This window comes from Boleophthalmus pectinirostris, unplaced genomic scaffold (assembly GCF_026225935.1).
Source record: "Boleophthalmus pectinirostris isolate CB_2022bp ecotype Guang Dong unplaced genomic scaffold, ASM2622593v1 HiC_scaffold_7, whole genome shotgun sequence".
Taxonomy (NCBI): domain Eukaryota; kingdom Metazoa; phylum Chordata; class Actinopteri; order Gobiiformes; family Gobiidae; genus Boleophthalmus; species Boleophthalmus pectinirostris.
In genome coordinates this window covers 4105564-4120188 of record NW_026571473.1, presented here as the reverse complement: position 1 = coordinate 4120188, position 14625 = coordinate 4105564, and the positions used below count along the sequence as shown (strand labels likewise).

The window sequence follows — 14625 nt, the reverse complement described above, 5'->3', positions numbered from 1 at the left end:
CACATATTATTATTATATATATTATTTTATGATCTATGTTATAAAGTTGTTTCCTCATCACAAACAGACCTGGAGTTGAGTTTTGTTTCATTCACACATTTTTAACACACAAACCCTGCATATTTAGGCTGAGTTCTTCTTCAAACTGAAAACACTCTGTTCCACCTTGTGATGTCATGTGCTTAAAAAAGGATGTGCTCCATCGTGTTTTTATACTCCATACACCTTCTCTAGAATCATGTGTGTGATTTCAGCCCTGAAATTACTGATCTCTATTGAACTAAAGGTAAAAAGGAGCTGTTAACATAAAAACTATGACATCACAAGGAGCTTTGGAGCTTTGGAGAAGTAGGCAGGATAATAATAAAAGAGTACTCAAGTGTGCATGAAACAAAACACAATTCCAGGCCTGTTTTTGAGGAGGGAACAACATTGTAACATGGCTTAAAGCTCACAGGAGTCAATTTTGCATAATATAGGACCTTTAACAATATCCTAATAACAATGCATTAAACAAAAAATGCAATAAATCTCATTCTCTGGTTCAGGATCCTGGTGGACTGTCTCCTTCCCAATGGTATGATCCTGACTCTGGAGTGTCTCAGAGAAGCCACCCTCATCACCATCAAACACGAGCTGTTCAAAGAAGCTCGGAAGTACCCACTGCACCAGCTGCTCCAAGAAGAGACCTCCTACATCTTTGTGAGCGTGACACAGGTACAGAAAACCCGCTCAACTCCACATTAGAATCACTTTATTCTCTGCTGCCCTTGGGGAAAGTTAAACCAGCTCTCACGCCAAGCACTCATTGGACACCTGTGGAGAGATGGAGACTAAGTGAGATTGGGTGGTTGTTTTTTGTGTTGTTTTTGTTGCAGGAAGCGGAGCGTGAGGAGTTTTACGATGAAACTCGGAGACTGTGCGACCTGAGGCTCTTTCAGCCTTTTCTTAAAGTCATCGAACCTGTTGGCAACCGAGAAGAGAAGATACTCAACAGGGAAATTGGTAAGAGGCCGTTTAAGTTTCAAGATGGCCCCAGTCTGAAATCAACTACTACTACTACTTCCATTTATGAGCTACTTCTCTAACCCAGCTCACACCAGATTAACATATCAATTTGCAACGATTTGCTGAAAGCGATCCAAAAAAGGTGCAACGTCATGACGAAAATTTTAGTCTGGTTATCAAATTTTCTGTATGAACTTGAAAAGGCTGTCTATAAGTTAGTGACCTACACTTTTAAATGTCTTAATTACACAGTTTGATAAAAATACATTTCATTAAACCATGTATTGACAAACCTAGTAAAAAATCCAATCAATGAGTCTCAAGACTTCACCTCTATCAAATTTAAACATGTGAAACACTAGATGATGTCATTTCTGCAGTGACAATACCTGCCACAGCTGTACTTCCCTACAAAGGATAAATCCTGTAACTGTGCAGACTGTTAAACAGAAAAATTGCTTTAAATTTTAACTGCCGTCCCTCTTGTGTATATCATCGGTGCATTAATAATAGTGTGTGTATGTGTTACCATATGATGAGTTAACATTTGTAAGTCACAGCCGTCACCACTGATTTGACCTTTGACCTCTAAATGTACAGTTAAAGTACATAAAATGAGGTGACCAGAGAAAACCTATCTGGGGAGATCTTTTACTGCCAAAAACATTCAGTATTCTAGTTTGTGTTGAATAAGGCATTATTAAAGTCTGTATTTTGTCCTATTTCAGAATTACAGAACAAAACATGTTGTAGTATCTATGAGCTGTGTGAAATTCTCCAGTAAAACGACGACACAGTGTAGTATCTGCTTTTGAATTCACCTGTTACAACATTCTGAGCTACAGTTCCTGCACTTTTCTCTGAATCAGTGATGAAACTGTAGTAGTTACTGTAAATTTCACATCAAGATTTCTCAAAAAGCAAGCCTGTGTTGACCATAAACCATTGTCATCAAATAATACAGGTGTTATGGAGGTGTTTTTGGTCTTAACTCAGTTTTGACTAAGTGCACAATTACTGCGTTTTCCATTTGGAGTGCAATATAACACAGCGAGGAAGCAAAAAAGTTTGTCAAAAGTTTACACAATTTGGCCCATTTTGAATCACATTGTATTTATATATTAAAATATACGTGGAGTTGTAGCTTGACTTCATTTATACTCATTTTATTACTCCATTAATCTAAGCGTGTCTTCTCTGAGCACTCTGAATTTCTCTGTTTGCATTTTGCCAAGACTGTTGGCCACAGGTACAACTCCCGCCTTAAAACTGCGTAGGCAGAAGACTTGAAAAAAATATTGTAGGTCAAATTTTGTTCAGTGAACGCATGACTCTATTAGTAAAGCATTCACAGGGAATAAGGACTTCATTTATTTATTTCCCCATTGTTTATTTCCATTGCTGACAGCAGTGGGAGCTCCAGTACCGAAATGCCTCAATGGAAATGGAAGTAAATGTGTTTTCCAAATAGCAACATTATTTTAAGTTTGAAAATGTAAACTGTGACCAAAAGCTTGTTTAAAAGGAAAATAAACATTGCACAGTAAGTGTCATTTAAAGGTGATTTCTCTGTATTAGGTTTTGCCATTGGGATGCCTGTGATTGAGTTTGAGCTGGTGAAGGACCCAGAGGTGCAGGACTTCAGGAGAAACATCTTAAACGTTTGTAAAGACTCAGTGGAGCTGAGAGATGCCAGCGGACCCCACAGCCGCGCTCTGTATGTGTACCCCCCCAACGTGGAGTCCTCACAGGAACTGCCCAAACACATCTACAGCAAACTCGACAAAGGTAACGGACACTCAAAGACACAGTACAGAACTTTTTGTAAACAAATCCATGTCTTTGTCATTTTGGTTGTGTTTATTGCACTGTAAAACATGCGACCTTACGGTGAGCGAGCTTGCATCTCCACAAACCATCAGAGTCTTTTATTTGGCCTGGAAAAAAGTTTGCATCAGCTTGTTTAAATGGAAATGTTGTTCCTTTTATCTATAATATTCCACAGTATTGCATATTAGTCTCTGTGAAGAATGTTCCGTAGTGTGGTTTTAATGTTTGATTTCCATGGAATCATTCATGTGATGTGCCACCTCCAAAAAGTTACATACTGTACCTTTAACTTTAAGGTGAACTAAGCTCTACTTTTCAGGTGGAGGGTCCGCTACCTGCTTGATTAATTTGCTGAATTTTTTCACAGACTATACACAATATAGTATTAAACGTATCTGTTTGCATGGAGACAAGCAGTGCCACCACCAGGCCATGTTCACAGGTCAGATCTGTGTTGAGGCGACCCCTCTCACTGTAAAAATACATGTTTTACAAGGTATTTTTGAGGAATAAAAACATATGTAATACAATGAATATATATTTTTATATATTTTTCATGCTTTTAAGACAGTAAAGTGTGAAAAACCTTAACACATTTCTGGGTTTTATTTTTAGGGACTTTAACATTGACCTTAACATAAACCATAAATTTGTATCTATTTCAAACCACATATTTTGATCTAATAATAAAGGATACATGTTATGTCACTATGGTGTGAGTGTGTGTACTCCGAGTCCTAACAGTATTAAAAATATCAAAACCTACCCAATGGAACTTGTTTTGTTTATAGCATTTCATAACTTACAAAACCACAGTGTTAGTCGAGTCAAACACTTGTGGTCTCCTTATTTCCACAATCCAGTCACAACCAAATGTTTACAGTTATAAGATTTCTTAATGTAGTCCATTGAGCCATTCCTGTAACAGCAACAATGGTGTGTTGAAATCATTGAGAATAGCCCAGGATGCACTGGCAGCTTGTAAACATTATCTTAACCTCAATAGAACAGTACAGGCAGTCCTGAGTACCATAATGCATCCCCCAGCCCATGTATTGATTAGTCTGATTGTATTGTGACACTGTTGTCTTGAAGCCGTGTAAACAATGATTCCCCACATGACCCATTAGCCGTTATTGTGTCCGAGCAGAAGGGAAGTGGGTTTATTGATTGTTTATACAGTGTTATATTAAAGAAGACATGTTATTCTGTATTTGTGGTCATTATTAAAGGACTATATTATGCAAAATCAACTTTAGAGAGCTTTAAGACATGTTGGAATATTGTTACCTCCTCAAAAACAGACCTGGAATTGTGTTTTATTTCATTCATGCATGAGTAATGAGTAATCTTTAGGGGTGTAACGGTACGTGTATTCATGACGAACTGTTTTGGTATGGGACGTTCGGTTTGGTGCAGGGCTGTTCATGGGTGAATTTGCGCAGTTTGTGTGTGTTTACGTTTCGCACCTACATGTGCAGCTACACGGAGGCTCAGCTCTTTAATATTCACAAGGGAACTCGTCCGTGATTGGAGTGGCAGTGTTTCTCGAAGAGCTTTATAGTTAGGGTGGCCTCCTTGACAACAATTGCCACCCGCCTTGACGATGTCCCTCCGAACCACGTGAATCCTCGCAAAACTACGGTCCTCATGCCCCGATCCTCACTTTGCCGGCACAGAATTTTTATAATATTACATACATTTGTTGCTTATTTGAAAAAATTTTAGTATTACCAAGCAGCACTGTGTTTATTTTATTTTTCTGTTTTTATAATGTTAAAACAAATTCTTGGTTTTATACACACACAAATAAATAACAAGCAAATGGTTTTGCATTTTGTTCCCATACTGTACCGAAAGTAAACCGAACCGTGACCTCAAAACCGAGATACGTACAGAACTGTAATTTTTGTATGGTTACACCCCTAGTAATCTTGCATTATTATTCTGTCTACATCTCCAAAGCTCAATGCTCTGTTCCACCTTGTGATGTCATGAGTAGTAGTTTTCAAGTCAGCAGCTACCTTTTTACTTTTAGTTCAGTAGAGACTGGCAATTCCAGGACTGAACTTATACAATTGATTTTAGTGAAAGTGTGGAGTTCAAATACACAGGGGAACACTTCCTGTATTACCACATGACATCACAAGTTGGAACTGAGTGTTTTTTGTTTGAGAGACAAACAACACTGTTTGTGAATGAAACCAAACACAACTCTGCTTTATTATCTGTGGTTTAAGGAATAAACTCACATGTATATATCCTTATTTTACATTTTGTTCATTGTTGAAAGGCTTGTTCTTGACTGATGTGTGAGAACCATTGTAACATGTTTAAAAGCTCACAAAGGTTGATTTTGCAAAATATACCTCCATTAAATTGAAATCTTCTGTGTTTTTAGGTCAGATTATTGTTGTGATTTGGGTGATCGTCTCTCCAAACAACGACAAACAGAAGTACACCCTGAAAATCAACCATGACTGCGTCCCCGAGCAGGTCAGAGCAAGCATTTACTGTTCTATTTCACTGATTTTTAGACATTTCAGGTAGGACGAACACTAGAGTGCCTCAGACTTCTCTTCTTTAGTTCTACCACCATTTACATTTCCACATTGGTAGGTGTCTAATCTCTGTTCCCAGGATAAGGATGTAGTTGGATTTAAGTGAGATGAAAAATGTTTATTCCTGTTTGTTTAATTGGCTTAATTCATACTAAAGAAGTTCATGAAAAAATCTCGAATACAGTGGAAAGGCCAATATTGTGCAAAGAAGTAATACAAAATGGATTTTCAGGAGCCTGTGATCAATACATGTGTTCATGGTCCTGTTTAGGTGTTTGATTTTCAACAAAAAATGAGAGAGTGACTTACTGCAGGCATGAAAATAGGGGGTAAACATTTCCGTACGGTCACTGCTGTCAGCAATAAACTGCTTCAAACAGCCCGTGTGCACGTCTGGAGCCCACGGACACTGCGCAGCACATCACAAATGGGCTTGTCCACAACAGCATGTGCCCTGTTGTACCAGCGTGTATCAAACGGCAGGTTAAACTGTTTAAAACATCTTACCTGTCCATTTGCCTCACGTCAGAGCGCCACTCCTCGCCTTTTAACGCTCTCGCTCCTCCCCACATATAGCGCACACCAGCTCCGTCACGCTGATTAGAACGGCAAGACGGAACGCGAAGCAAAAACTTGTCAGTTCTAGAGCATGGAGCAGACATGCAGGACGGAGCAGACATGCAGGACGGAGCAGACATGCAGCACGGAGCAGACATGCAGCACGGAGCAGACATGCAGGACGGAGCAGACATGCAGGACGGAGCAGACATGCAGGACGGAGCAGACATGCAGGACGGAGAGACATACTGCACGGAGCAGACATACTGCGATATATGGGCTAAAGTTTGCCTAATAAAATGCCAAATAAATCTGTTTGTCACAATGTGCCTTTGGTTTGGTAAATGTGCAGAGGCTGGTAAATACCACTGTAAAACCAGAAAGTGAAAGTAACTCCAGTCAGGAATTTGAAAAAATAGGTTTAAAAATCCTACCCACTTTCTTCATTTGGAAGCAGTTTTGTGTAAAGTACCAATGGAAGTTTTCTTCAAGTGCTTCTCAAACTGTGGGTAAGGGTCCAAAAATGGGGCACAGGCTCTTTCAGTGTAGTGCTTTTTGCTTGGTTTATTTTATGCCTAAATATATACAAATTTATTAAATGGAGATAGTCATAAAAACATTGATGTAAATGTGCCAAAATAACTGTAAAATACAAATAAATGTAAGAAATTACTAAGATGGTCTCAATTTGGTCTCGATGGACCGTGGTCTTGGTCTTGTCTCAGTCTTGACCCTCTGGACCCTGTGGTCTCGGACATGACTAGTGCGGTCTTGACTACAACACTATAGTGCAGGGTTGTCCAAACTTTTTTCATCAAGGGCCACGTATCTAAACAAATTAATAAATATGAAAAAGATGAAAATGAAATATGTGCATGTTTAACACGTTAGAATGTCTGAGCCGTCAGTCTTTATTCATGCTAAGATCCTTAAAACCACACACTAAATATTAAATATGAGCTTTATCGAGGTAGATTTTCAAAATGCTTGCAGTAAAAAGTAAATTTTTAATTGATGCAAGGTAATTTGGGTCAATTTACCTGGACGCCTGAGGGCCAAGAAAGATTTGGCTGAGGGCTGCATTTGGTCCATGGGCCATAGTTTGGACATGCCTGCTATAGTGCATAGAACCCACCACACGCTCCTCGTGCACCTTTCTCACCTTTTTCACCCCTGACCCATTTTCATGCCTGTAACTGAAAAACAGCTTCCTAATGTGCCTGTAATGTTATTTGAGAGCGACTTGTTTAACAGCACATATCAGCTCACCTGTTGGAGTTGTAGGGTCAGACAAGTCAAGTTTTATGGTCAGTTTGTGTTAAAGTAAAACTCATGTTAAAGTCTAATTTGAGTAACAGAGCATCAGACAGAGCAGTGCCTCTAGTTAGCCTCACAACCCTTCAAGGAATAATAATAATAAAGTATCAATAGATAAGAAATACAGCCCCCACTACTTACTACTACTACTACTACTACTACTACTTCTACTACTACTACTACTTCTACTACTTCTACTACTTCTGCTACTTCTATTTCTATGTCAATGTTGTGTTTTTCTTTCAGGTCATTGCAGAGGCCATCCGTAAGAAAACTCGTAGCATGCTGCTCTCTCCTGAACAGTTAAAGATGTGTGTACAGGAATACCAGGGCAAATACATCCTCAAAGTTTGCGGCTGTGACGAGTACCTCCTGGAGAAGTACCCCATCAGCCAGTACAAGGTATCATGTTTATTTAATGTCCTCATATGGACATTAGAGTTAATACACTCTGTTCTGACGGACATCGGCCTTCATTACGTATTTATGCACAGGGCTGCTCATATATGTTGATTCAGGATGTGGTACATTATTTAACCCGGGTGAAAATGGGGAAATCTGCTAAAAGGAAGTTAGAATAAGGTAAAAGTAGCTGTTTTTTTAAGTGGAAAACTCTAAAGACTATCTACATTCAGTTTTGTTACTTATTTTCTTTAAACTTCCTATACTTTTGAGTTTGAGAGAAGAACTCAGCTTGAATATGCAGGGTCAGGAAACAATATAACACAGAGCAGAAAATAGTGTAATATGAGCCATTTACGTGGAAAGTTCTAAGGGCTCAGTTGGTTGTGCTGCCCTCCAATTGGTCAATCTCTCCATTCCGCCCGTGAGATTATAGACTGGCTCCAATTCACTTTCTTTTGAAAAATCATTGCCCTGGTCTCTGTATCTGCTCTGCATTTTTGTCTTATTTATTTCCCTGTCAGTTCTTATTTCTAATATTGAACTCAGGTCTAAATTTGCCCTGTTACTGCAAGACTTGGTGAGCTTCATTTGACTGAAGCTGAGCGCTATAGGTGTTTCCTTTGAGTGTTTTAGCAGCAGCAGTTTGAAAAGACCCACGTGCGATCATTCTGTTTCTTTCTCTGGTTGTAATAGTAGCTGCTCTAATGCCTGTACCTGTCTCTAATGTACAGGCACCTAATACCCTGTACCCTAATGTACCTGATTCGATACGTATTTTGATACATGGGTCACGATATCGATTCAATTTCTATACGTTTTAAGATGCAAAAAAATATAGTAAGTAATTTTTTCTGCTAATCAGTATAATATAATAACACTATGATGTTAATGAAACATTACATATATTAAATACAATACATAGTAGAACAAGTGTAAAGTTGTAGTTCATATGTGAACTGTTTTATTTCATTTGGTTCAGTGAGTTACAGCTCAGAATTTGTATTCAGTGAAAATAAGAACAGAGCTTTCACAGGCTATTTTATATTTTATAATATACCAGTCTACTATTAATATAGACTGTAGGGGCAGTAATTTATCAGACTTTTCCTTTTTTGATGGTGATTTGATGATTTCTTTTCCTCTTGAGTCCTCTTGTGCACACGCTTGTGTCCACGCTGCTCTACCTCCTCCAGCAGAGACAGACAGTAGCTCCTCCCCCCAATAGTCTCTGACACAGTGTGCTCTCCCATCCTCTTTCTGAACACTAAAACTATGTTATATTACATAGAAATGTCTCAACAGACTGTTTTCTGAGTAAAACGTATGAGATAGGATCTAAGAAAAAAGATTACGTGAGTCGTGTGTGTACGAGTGCATTTGATTAAAGCCGATGTAAAGCCAAAAGTGATTCTAAAGTATTTAAAAGTGAATATCTTTGTCATTCCTGGGTCTATCAACATAAAATAAAATGTGACTGAAAGATAAAAAACCACCTCTATTAGAATATTTCAGCTGTATGTCCTTACGGAGATGTTTTCTTGTTGTATCTGAGGAGGAGGCTGAGAGAACTGTTGTCCTTTTAGGCCAAAATAAATGACAATACAGCGCACATGGAGGGACACATGCATATCGACATGTGTACCGAACGAACACGTGTATCAAATCATGAGCACAATATTGAAGGATTTGATATTATATCGAATATTGTTGCCTCCCTATCATCCATAGTAGCTGCTCTAATGCCTGTTCCTGTTTCTAATGTACCCACCGTAGCTCTAATACCTGTACCTGTCCTCTTTAGTACATCCGCAGTTGCATCATGTTGGGGAGGATGCCAAACCTGATGCTGATGGCGAAGGACAGCCTCTACACTCAGCTGCCCACAGACACCTTCGTCATGCCCTCGTACTCTCGCCGCATCTCCACGGCAACGTCCTACATGAACGGAGAGGCGGCGTCCAAGTCTCTGTGGACCATCAACGGGACCCTGCGCATACGCGTGCTGTGCGCCACCTACGTCAACGTCAACATCCGAGATATCGACAAGGTTTGGACGGGAAGGGCCGGGGCTGCCTCATGATGTTAGTCTCGTAGATGTTTACAGAGCAGATGGTGAAGTGGCAGTGAATACAGTTGTACAGTAGTGTTAAAGCAGATGGGACACTAGTTCCTCATATAACTGTAAGAGCAACCGATATTTTGGGGCTGATATATAGTGTTGGCTTAAGGCTGCCAACACTTCAGGGGAATTTGCCGGATTTTGGCTCCGATTTGCTTCTCCCTGAGTTCGGAGAGGTGTGATTTTGTGTGTTTGTGTGCAGTTTTGAAGCCGCTGCGCTCCTCGTGTGAGATGTCAGTGTGACTCTGAGGTACTCTGTCAGATTGTAACCACCAAACATCAGCAACACTACAGTAACAGACAATAAAACAGAGCGTCAGAGGCAGAGGAGTGATGGACACAGAGGTGCAACACAAAAACTCAGGAAATATCGAAAATAATGAGAAGATTTGTAAAGCTGTGTATTTAAACTGCAGCTTCTCATCCATATTATCCATATTATCAACAGGAATTGTCCTCCGCAAATAATGTCACTCAATCCACAAAACAGAGCTGTGAACCCAGTTTGAAGCATTCTTTGAAAGTAAAAAGTCAAGAGTAGTTCCTCACCGGGGTAGAGGTAAAGATTAGCGACAGCAACTACTTCCTGTGTATTTAATCGCCAGCCTTATGTGCTTTAAATATCATGTATCTGAAATATTGCACCACATTTCACATATAATAATAAAACAGTTTTGACTTGTATCTAAACTATAAGTGCAGAGCTCTGATTTTTGAACACTCAAAGCGAATGGTTTTACTCTAGACAGGAAACAGCTGACACGATCGCGCTTACAGCTTTGTAGCCAGTGGTCTGCATTGTACGTTTAAAAAATCATTTAAGACCAAAAAATCCTGTAGTGTGTGTTGGCCTTAAGATCATTATTCCCAAATTATGTTATTTTAATTTACTACAAACTCACCCACAAACATTTAAGAGCTTCAGTTATCTCTTCTCATTGAAGTGTTAAAAAACATAATATCATCCTGTCCTGGAGACTGAAGACCGATACCTGTAAAAGATAAAAAGGGCAAATATCGACCCAGAATATCGGTCCAATAACGCTAATGAATATATAGTTTTTTTTATCTCCATCAAACTCACTCATTCACACAAAGATTGATACACCAGTGTACTGAAGCGAGCCAGGTAAGAGCCAGGTTAAGTGTCTTGCCAAAGGATACAATAACAGTATTCACTTGTAGGAGCAGGACTTGAACCATCAACCTGTGGGTCCTGAACGCCACTAACACACAAAGCCACCATTTTAACTGAAAACTACTATATAGATACTATATAGATGTTTTTGTACATTAAAGGTACAACATGTACCTTTCTGGAGGTGGCAACCGAAAAGAAAAAGTATCTTTTTAACTAAAACATTACATACTGTGGCTTTAATACAGCATCATCAGATTATATTGTGTATAAGTATTTTTTGTCACACTACTACATACACATTCAGAAGGATTTATTTATGTACTTTTCCTTAAATATAACACAATAATAGAATGTTATAACACTGACCTCCTTTTTTGGCTGGAATGTTGTTGAGACCTGTTCGGTTGTAACCCTATTGCCAATTTTCCACTCGTTTTTCTTTGCCATTGTGGATGTTTTTCTATCTCTGTCACACTCACATCCTGTGGAAACTACTCTTCACTGTCCCGTTCCAAGTTCTTTCAGGAAAACATGTTTTTAACCCCAGAGCTGCACAGAGAACACTGCCACAGCTTTATATTTATCTGTGTTTTTCAGATTCTAGAATGTCATGATGTCATACTCCCAGTCGGGGTCAAGCAATGGTTTTTCTTAATGAAAACATTGTATTTTACTATGAAATATCTAGGGATGCAATGATCCATCAGAGACTCAAAATATGATTTATTTGCTTTCAACACAAACAACATGAAGTAATAAATTATCTTATGTGGTTTGTAACTACAGAGCAGCACAATTCTGAGATGCTTTGAGCAAACATTTGCCAGTAAATTGTGTTATTACACCAGTTTATAGACCAAAATGTGCTATCACCTAAACTCATATTTGGGTGCCGATATCCGATACCAGTGTCATATTGGCTCATCTCTAGAAATATCTAAAAGGTAAATTCACAAATATTGAACCTGATCATTTCTATTAGTGACTGGAACAAAGCCCTTGCTGTATTGGAACAGCATTTTAAATGTGCACTGTGAGACTTTTCTGCTGGAGGGTTTGTCACCTATTTGTCTCCATATCAATGTTATTGCTTCGCCTGGAATGTGCCATGGTAACATTAAACGCACTTATCTAGTATTTATTCATTTAGCATATTTCTGTTGCTCAAAAATACATTCATCCTCTCTGTGAACAGGGTTGCCTCTCCACAGAGCTGACCTGTAGCCTATAGTTGTCTGCCTTGAAATAAATAGGTTTAATCTCTACCATGGAACAGTATAGACAAAGCAATAACATCTCCATGGAGACAAGCAGGTGACAGACCCTCCACCAGAAAAGTTGCACAATGCACCTTTTAACAGTGTTTATTTTAGCTGCCCCCATCTGTATTAAAGAGCCCATGTTACACTATTCTCTGATCTATGTTCTAATGTAGTTTCCTCATCACAAACAGACCTGGAGTTGTGTTTTGTTTCATTCTCACATTTAACACACAAACCCTGCATATTTAGGCATATTTACTTCTTCTCTCAAAATGTAAACACTGTGTTCCACCTTGTGATGTCATGTGGTAATACACAAAGTGCTACACTGTTCTGTTTAAACTCCATACACCTTCACTAGAATCATTTGGGTGATTTCAAACCTGAAACTGCCAATATTTACTAAACAAATGTTTTGAGTTTTGGAGATCTAGACAGACTAATAATGCAGAATTACTCAAACATGTGTGAGTAAATGTTTTTGATGAAGTATGAACATTATAACATGGCTTAAAGCTTACAAGAATCACTTTTGCGTAATATAGGACCTTTATATATAATTGACCTGTAAAATGTTATAATGTCATCTGTGTTTTTTGTTTTTTTTTGTAGATTTACGTGAGAACAGGAATCTATCACGGAGGAGAGCAGATGTGTGACAATGTCAACACCCAGAGAGTCCCCTGTTCTAACCCCAGGTAATTCTATTTTTTATCCTCATTTTACTCTGCATGCCCCACTATTGCAAGAGTTAATTCTGTGAACGTGTTTAACTTAAAGGTGCATTGTGTAACCTTTTTGGTTGGGGGTCTGTTACCTGCTTGTTTCTATAGAAATGTCATTGCTCTGCCTGGAATGTTCCACAGTATGACATTAAACAGCTCTACCTTACATTTATTCAGTCACAGGTGGTTTTATAGCTCAAAAATATCTAGAAAAACTGTCATTCTGATGGTGAGTTTGGTTGCCTTTCCACAGATCTGACCTGTCATTTACTACCAAGACAAAAACAAAAGATAAAATGTTAAAAAGATTGAAGAAGTTATTTTAAAATTGATAGTCCTGTTGTTGTTTTTTATTTCTCCTGTGTCGTAAATGAACACCAGTAATCAGATCTAATTATTTCTTATCTGGTTTTCTATCTGATCTAAATGTACCCATTGTCTGTCTACTCACTGCTTTCCACTTTCACTCTATTTAACTGCTATAGCCTTTGGGCCGATGGGCAGAGCCAATTCTGTCTGCGCTTCAGACTGGAGGCTAAGCTAACACTTTAGAAACATTAACCGTCCATATTGTGTTACTGTTGGATCCTCCTCTGACATGTCACGTAAGACGTCCCCTGTCACTGTCAGCTTTTGTCTGAGCTGTTACAGTACTCACTCAGACAGCTGGCTATGGTTTTAAAGTGGAACTAAACACTAAATCAACTTTTGGACTAACCTTTAACTACGGCTGGGCGATATGGAAATAAAAGAATCTAAATGTTTTTCCCCATGTTGATTGATCTTGATTTTCGATTTGATTATCTTCAATCTTAACAGACATGCAGACTTCAGACATAAAGAGCAGGATGTCAGGATCACCACAGTTTTTACTTCATGTCGATAGGACTAGGAGTGTGTCAAAATATCAAAATATCTATATATCCATCCATCCATTTTCTTCCGCTTATCTGGGGTCCGGTCGCGGGGGCAGCAGTCTGAGGAGGGCTTCCTAGACTTCCCTCTCCACACACACTTCCTCCAGCTCTTCCAGGGGGATCCCGAGACGTTCCCAGGCCAGCTGAGAGACATAGTCCCTCCAGTGTGTCCTGGGTCTTCCCTGGGGCCTCCTCCAGGTGGGACATGCCCGGAACACCTCCCGAGGGAGGCGTCCAGGAGGCATCCGGAACAGATGCCCAAGCCTCAACTGCTCCTCTCAATGTGGAGGAGCAGCGGCTCTACTCCGAGCTCCTCCCATGTGACTGAGCTCCTCACCCTATCTCTAAGGGAGCGCCCAGCCACCCTGCAAAGGAAACTCATTTCGAGTGCTTGTATCCGTGATCTCGTCCTTTGGTCACTACCCAGAGCTCATGACCATAGGTGAGGGTAGGAACGTAGATTGACCGGTAAATCGAGAGCTTCGCCTTTCGGCTCAGCTCCCTCTTCACCACAACGGTCTGATACAGCGACCGCATCACTGCAGACGCTGCACCGATATCTATATATCGTATCGTTTAATGTGATGATACAGTTTCGATATCGTAGGCTGCTGTATTGATATATCTCCAAGAGTATTTTTAGGTACATTTTACTACATTATTTTGGACAGCGCTACAGTTTTTTTGTTGTTTGTTTAGAGGAAGGAAACTCATTTATGCAACATATTTGACATTTTCACTGTTTTGATGAGTAAAATGGGTGTGTTTCATATTGACTTTGC

At 39.3% G+C, this 14625-nt stretch overlaps 1 protein-coding gene across 2 annotated transcripts in view; it reads left to right on the top strand.

The window, feature by feature from the left end:
• LOC110160467 (phosphatidylinositol 4,5-bisphosphate 3-kinase catalytic subunit alpha isoform-like) overlaps positions 1-14625 on the top strand; it is an 86673-nt gene that overhangs the window by 35661 nt on the left and 36387 nt on the right. For both annotated transcript variants that reach the window (XM_020925112.2, XM_055164417.1), the window contains exons 5-11: positions 549-717; positions 879-1005; positions 2587-2796; positions 5240-5334; positions 7521-7676; positions 9481-9726; positions 12814-12899. In XM_020925112.2, coding sequence (XP_020780771.1) covers positions 549-717; positions 879-1005; positions 2587-2796; positions 5240-5334; positions 7521-7676; positions 9481-9726; positions 12814-12899 — 1089 coding nt within the window. The remainder of the gene's footprint in view (positions 1-548; positions 718-878; positions 1006-2586; positions 2797-5239; positions 5335-7520; positions 7677-9480; positions 9727-12813; positions 12900-14625) is intronic.